This window comes from Nicotiana tomentosiformis, chromosome 9 (assembly GCF_000390325.3).
Source record: "Nicotiana tomentosiformis chromosome 9, ASM39032v3, whole genome shotgun sequence".
NCBI classification, from domain to species: Eukaryota; Viridiplantae; Streptophyta; class Magnoliopsida; order Solanales; family Solanaceae; genus Nicotiana; species Nicotiana tomentosiformis.
In genome coordinates this window covers 84,289,114-84,296,207 of record NC_090820.1, presented here as the reverse complement: position 1 = coordinate 84,296,207, position 7,094 = coordinate 84,289,114, and the positions used below count along the sequence as shown (strand labels likewise).

The window sequence follows — 7,094 nt, the reverse complement described above, 5'->3', positions numbered from 1 at the left end:
TGAGCCGTAGGTTACGTGTGGTTGTGGTAATTGAATTTGTTGTTATAGAACGTTGTCGTATATGAGTACATGTGGTACGAGTTGTTACATTGTGTTGTTATGTATTTGGCATATAAAGTATTATTGAGAGGATTGTCGGGTTGTTTGTAAGTGAGTTATCCGTGCTATTATTATTATTGATATTTGCACATGCGGCGTGACAAGGCAGGCTATATTTGTTGCGTTTGCGCAAATGGCGAAACAGGGTAGGATAATTATTATGCGCATTTGGCGAGACAAGGCGGGCATCTACTTTATTGTTGCGCATGCGGCAACACAAGGGGGCTATGTCGGGGATGCTTTGTGATGGCCTGGGGGCATTGCCAGTTATTATATTTGTGTGGTGGTGCGACTATCTTGTGTGAGTCATGCCTATTACATATTTTTGTTGTGTTGTTTACAATGTGCTACACGGTGTCTCTGATTTTACCTATTGACTTGAGCTGTGATAGTAGACTTGCACAAGCATACACTGTAGCATGTCACCTATATCAGTTCAGGAGTATGAATGTTGATGTTTATTGATCATGTACATGTATTCTTGTATACCTACCTTCTGTGCATGGTTTGGACTATTAGCACGTGAGTTGTCCGTGCGGATATGAGGTATTATTACTATTGGTACGTGAGTTGTCCGTGTAGATCTTGGTACCAGTGGTATTGGCACGTGAGTTGTTCGTGCAGCACGTGAGTTGTCCGTGCAACACATGAGTTGTTCGTGCAGCATGTGAGCTGTCCATGTGGTTGTGATGGTAATGCGGGCATGAGATGCCAAGTGATTATGATTCGTGATTCCGGATCCGTTATTGTGATTATGAGGTGTGGTACCTCGGGGTGATTCTTGCGTAAACTTGGTGTAAGAACAATTGATTATTTGGTTGTTACTTATTTTTTCAGACTTGGTTTCACTGGGACTCTAACTGTGTTCTGATTACTTTACGGCGTTAGTACCTGTTTACTCCTTGATTCTATTTGTTGCTTCTACTTTCCATCTGCTAGTGTTATATCATTAATTATTTCCATGTTTAGCTTTATATTGATATTCATTCCTCTGTTAGTTTTATATCAATACTTGTATAGGTTATTATGTTTAGTAGGTGTCTTGGTTATACCTCGTCACTACTTTACCGAGGTTAGTCTTGATACTTACTAGGTACTGCTGTGGTGTAAACATGCTACGCTTGCTGCACATTTTTGTACATATCCAGGTACCTCGGAGCGCGCTGATCATTAGTTAGCTGATTGTGAGTTGCGGTGAAGACTTCAAGGTATACCCGCCATTGCATTTGTAGGCCTCGGAGTCACCTTCTGGAGTTTTACATTATTACTGTTTACTTCTATTCCAAACAGTGATGTATTTGATATTCTTAGTTATTCTTAGAAAAGCTTTATTACATGTACTACCGGTTTTGGGATATTGTACATCTATTGATGATTGTTGGATTTGTATAGCAATTACTGGTCCATGTTAAATGGTTGATTCGTTTAATCTATTAATAACTCTCTATGTGTTAGGCTTACCTAGTCCTAGGGACTAGGCGCCATCATGACTCATGCAGAGGGATTTTGGGTCGTGACAATAACTTTAAAAGTATAATGAGTTCAATGATAAGAACCTTAAAGATTTAGCCCACATAATATAAATCTTGGATCTGGCTTTGATGTATACGACACACAGGTTGCATCATTTAGACCAAACAAATATTCCTCTCTAGCCATCCTTTTCTTTTGCTTTATGGATCTGGTGAAAAAGTATTCGCTATTAAAGTTAAGCCTTTCATATTCTGATATATGAATTGTTAAGCCGAGTATGAAATTATGTTTTGATGAATAACAAACTGTGATAAGAACCAGGTTTCAAAGTCTGGTCTAGCATGTTGCAAGACTGCTGTGAAGATGTGACAGAGTGAGTGTGTTGAACGTCAAAAGAGATAGGTTTAAATCAGGCTAGCTAAAGTCACCAAGTCAGATGTGGAAGACCAGCAGTCCCGTGCGAGTAGGGATTCCTAGAAGATCCTGTCCATGTCCAAAAAGGAATACACGTTTGGAGGACTTCTTGTAATAAAAGGAGTATGTATATATGGAAAATACTCGTTGGAAGCAAGAAGGATCCAAGTTGGAATTAAATAGGGAAACCTAGCCTCAACAGGAAAGGATTTCCTTAACCAAAATATTTTAGGTTTTGAAGCATTGATTGAAGAAGAATTTCGGCCAACCGTGCACCTATAAAAGAAGACTTTTTGCCACAATTCAAGACTATGACTATTGAGAGAAATTGTGAGAATAATTCTAACAATAGCTAGAGAAGCAGTAAGGTACTTTCGAAGATCCAACTAAATCAACTGCAGAACATGTTCTTGAAGATGAAGCTACTCGAGTTCTTTAGTTGTTAGGTTGAGTCATTTTGTTCTGATTTGTAACCTCTCTGATTTCATAGTAGTTTTGTAATAGGTTATTATTGAGACATAGCATTTCTTTCTATGGTAGGGTTAATTGAGTTGATTATAGGGGTTAGGGTACTAGAGTTAGTTCACTTGGTTATTGAGTTGCAACTTAAAAATTGTTGTTTGAAGTTAGTAGAGATTTGAGAAAAATCCTACTAGGTAGGTCATGGTTTTTACTCCCTTGAGCAAGGAGGTTTTTTACGTAAAAATCTATGTGTTAATTACTTTTCCACAAATATTCTTTTTTGAATGTGTTGAACTAGTTCAAAGAATCAGGTTCTTTGAAAACATGAAAATCAGGCAAGACACAATTCAACCCCTCTTCTTATTTCTAAGTATAGTCTAAATTAACAATTAGTATAAGAGCATGTTCTTTTATAATAGGCTAACACCTTGAAAGGATCTACAATAGTTGTACCACAATATACTCAAGAAGTATAATCAGCTGTTAGGCCACCACTGTTAAATGAAAAATACTATGGATGGTGGAAGAAACAAATGCGTGATTTCCCGAAAGGAGAAGAACTAAAACTCTGGGACATTGTTGAAAAGGGACAAAAAATCTCAATGATGTTTGATGACAAGGGTGACCCTACTAGACCAAAGCCAATAGAAAAATACTCCGAGGAAGATGTCAACGGAGTTCAAAAGAATGCAAAAACTAAGAAGATTCTAATTTGTGGAATTGACCCTGATGAATAAAACAAAATATCTGCCTACAGAGATGCAAAAGCTATATGGGATGCCCTGCAGTGTGCTCATGAAGGTACCTCTCAAGTGAAGCAGTCAAAGATTGACATGCTAACTAGGCAATGTTAACTATTCAAGATGAAAGAGAGGGAAACTATCCTGGAGATGCATACCTGGCTCACTTCAATTATCAATGAACTAATATCTATTGGAGAAATTATTTTCCGCAATATAATTGTGAGTAAAATTCTGAGCATACTGCCTTCTGCATGGGACAACAAAGTAAATGCAATTATTAAAGCAAGGAATGTAAATACAATGATTCTTGATAATCTTATTGGAAATCTGGAAACCTATGAGTTGAAGCTCAATCAGGATCACAGATCGACAAGCTGCTAAACCTCGCGAGATAAAGAACCCGGTGCTTAAGACAACCCACAAAAACGATGCTGAAGAAGATGATATGGCATTGCTGACTCGACGTTTTAATATAACTTGAAGAAGGGTAGCTCATCAAAATCCAAGACTATGGAGAAGACCAATAATAACAACGTTGATGGTTGCTACAAGTGTTGAAAGAAAGACCACTTCATCAAATATTGTCCCCTGTGGGAACTAGAGTAGAAAAGGAACAATTCTGATAAAGGAAAGCAACAAAAGAAGGACCGAGTTCCTGGATGTAGGATGACTAACAAGGCAACAACAAAAATAACATACCCAGTATTATCCCACATGGTAGGTTCTAGGGAGGGTAATATGTACACAGACCTTACCCCTACCTTGTGAGGATAGAGAGGTTATTTCCAATAGACCCTCGGCTCAGAAAAACATAAGCACCACATTAATGAAAATATAGACAAGAAGGGACAGTGCCAAAAAGCCATATAAAAGCAGAATAAAAATAACAAAACAGTAAGGTGATCACTAATGAAAGAAAACAATGGTTAGTCATAAAAATCTACTACCAACAGAAAGCGAGACTGCATGCCAATACTACTGTTATGAACACTCTAGACTACCTACTCTACTACCCTAATCCTCGACTTTCATACCTTCCTATCAAGGGTCATGTCCTCGTTCAGCTGAAGCTGTGCCATGTCTTGCCTAATCACCTCTCTCCACCTCTTCTTTGGCCTAACTCTACCTCTTCGTAGGCCCTCTAATGTCAACCTATCACACCTCCTCACCGGGGCGTCTGTGCTCCTCCTTCTCACATAACCAAACCACCTAAGCCGCGCTTCCCGCATCTTGTCCTCAATAGGGTCCACACCCACCTTGTCGCGAATAACCTCATTTCTAATCATATCTAACCTGGTGTGCTCGCATACTATGTGAACATCCTCATCTATGCTACCTTCATCTTCTGGACATGAGCGATCTAATAGCCCCCTCAACTTCATCAACTCTAATCTGCATACAATACCCAAAGTCACAATGACTCCAGGAGAGTTCCAAATAACCAGTACAATGCTCATGGTACCCTCCTCGTTCAAGATACTATGGAAGTAGGTCTGCCATTTCTGACGGATAAGCCCCTCATCCAACAAAACTCTACCTTATTCGTCCTTGATGCACTTTACTTGGTTCAAGTCACGCGCCTTCCTTTCTCGTGCCTTGGCTAACCTGAACAACCTCTTATCCCTACCTCGGCCCTCGAGTTCCTCATACAAATGACTAAAAGTTGCAGTCTTGGCCGCCATAACTGCTAGGTTTGCCTCTTTCTTAGCCAACTTATAATGCTCCATATTCGCCCTCTTCTCCTCCTCGTCTACACTTTCCACTAGCTTCAGATACACTGCTTTCTTGGTTTCCACTTTTCCTTGTACCTCTCCATTCTACCACCAGTCTCCCTTGTGACCACCAGAGTAACCCTTTGAGACCCTTAATACCTCTCTCGTGGCTTCCCTAATACACTGTATAGTCGTGGTCAACATAGCGCTTGCATCCCCACTACTACTCCAAGCCCCCATAGTCACCAGCTTGACCCCCAACTCCTGCGCTTTAGCTTCCGTCAAGGCTCCCCACTTTATCCTATATTGTCTATACGTCGCCTTCTTCCTCCTCTTCCTCTTTTTCCTCATGATCTCAAGGTCCATGACCCGGAGCCTATGAAGGGTCGAGAGGTTCTCACTCAGAATGACCTTGCAATCTGTGCAAAGACCTCTATCGGACTTCCTACAGAGTAAATAATCAATCTGGGTCTCGGCCACCGAACTCCAGAAAGTGACCAAGTGCTCCCTCTTCTTTGGGAAACTCGAGTTTGCTATCACCAAATCAAATGCTCTAGCAAAGTCCAACAGAGATGTTCCTCCTCCAATTCTATCTCCAAAACCAAAGCCACCCTGAACATAATCATACCCCCCAGACGTCACTCCAATGTGGCCGTTGGAATCTCCTCATATGAAAAGCTTCTCGGTATGTGGGATACCACGCACCATCTCATTCAAATCCTCCCAGAATCGCCTCTTGACTTCCTCATCCAAGCTTGCTTGGGGTGCGTACGCACTGATTATGTTCAAAGTTAAACCTCCAATAACTAGCTTAATAGTCATCAGCCTGTCATTCACCCTCCTAACCTCCACAACTAGTTCACGGAGGTCCTTATCAACCAAGATACCTACCCCGTTCCTGCCCCCACCCACCCAGAATACCAAAGTTTGAAACTGCCCACATCCCGCGCCTTATCTCCTACCCACCTAGTCTCTTGTACACAAGCTATATTAATCTTCCTTTTCTCGAGAATCTTTGCTAACTCTACAGATTTTTCAGTCAAAGTTCCTATGTTCCAAGACCCCACTCTCAGCCTAGTAGCACCCTTAGCCCTATTACCGCCCTTACCCCCCGCACTGACACCCCCGAGGACAAGACCTTACCCTGCCATCGTTCACCAAATCCACTATAATCTAGCGTCTAAAGATCACAAAGAAAACGTGCAAAACTAGAACAGAGCTACTAGGGGATATTTTAAATAAAGATTCAAAATAAAGATGTAAACAGATAGATAACAATATAAACAAGTAGGCAAAGCTATCACTAATGCAATTAATTTGACAATGCTAGGGAAAATACTAACTAATGATTCAAGAACAAAATAAGCAGGCAAGGAGAAACAATTATACTAAAATATCAAACTATTAAAATATCAAGACAAGAGAGGAACAATAGAACCTAGATTGTAGCCCTTGAAGTTAACAAAAATCTGGCTGTGATGGATTGCGATGAACTGGAGCAATTGTTAATTGCTTAACTTTTATCTTTCTGTGATCAATTGTTAATTGCTTAGATTTAATAGTTAGCTTTAGTTCATAATCATCCCAACCAAAGTGTTAATCATCCTGAATAGCATTTCAGTCAGAAATTACTTGAATATTAGTTAAATCCAATCTTTGTGGAGTCGACAATTAAACTCTACTATCTTTGGCTAGCGAGCATCAATTTCATGTTGTGTTTTGCGCTCGTCAAATTTTGGTGTTGTTGTCGGGGATTGGCAATCAATAGTGTTCAAAATAGTTTTTGATGCTAGATCAAGAATTTATTTTTTTAATATTCGTTCTATCATCTCTGTGCAGGCAACATGTTAAGTTAGGTGATGTATGACACGATCCTCTTCCAAGGAATTAGTGTCATACAACCCAGAGTTAGACAAGCACCTGCGATAGTTGAGAAAGGAGAAAGAATCAAGTGGATCCTTCTTGGGTCAGAATTTGACTCAACATAAAATAGCAAACATCGAAGATGATGGGGGTAGACTTAGCTGCAAAGGAGGCAACACAACATAGAGAGCAAGTTGCACGGATAGCGGCTGAAGCAGCCCTTAGAGCTACTGATGAGACTGTGGATGGGGATGGGGGTCGAAGATTTAATCAAAATCTAACCGTGGTTGAAGATGCATACAAAAATGTGGGTCCCAAAGCAGGCAGA

The 7,094-nt window shown here is 40.3% G+C and overlaps 1 protein-coding gene across 1 annotated transcript; it reads right to left on the bottom strand.

Moving 5' to 3' along the window:
• Nucleotides 1-3,686: 3,686 nt before the first annotated feature.
• LOC138899113 (uncharacterized) lies at nucleotides 3,687-6,054 on the bottom strand. Its single transcript, XM_070185231.1, has 6 exons — nucleotides 6,047-6,054; nucleotides 5,609-5,801; nucleotides 5,063-5,515; nucleotides 4,797-5,008; nucleotides 4,226-4,583; nucleotides 3,687-3,788 (listed from the first exon to the last, which is right to left on the bottom strand). The coding sequence occupies exons 1-6, from the start codon at nucleotides 6,052-6,054 to the stop codon at nucleotides 3,687-3,689; spliced, it is 1,326 nt and encodes a 441-aa protein (XP_070041332.1).
• Nucleotides 6,055-7,094: the final 1,040 nt, after the last annotated feature.

What these genes read in the sequence shown, in the direction of transcription:
- LOC138899113 (XM_070185231.1), bottom strand. An exon ending in GGGAGGATTTGAATGAGATG is followed by an intron (nt 5,516 to 5,608) that starts GTGCGTGGTATC and finishes GATTATGTTCAG; the next exon opens with GGTGGCTTTGGTTTTGGAGA. An exon ending in ACATGACCCTTGATAGGAAG is followed by an intron (nt 3,789 to 4,225) that starts GTATGAAAGTCG and finishes TTTCTACTCTAG; the next exon opens with TTCCCACAGGGGACAATATT.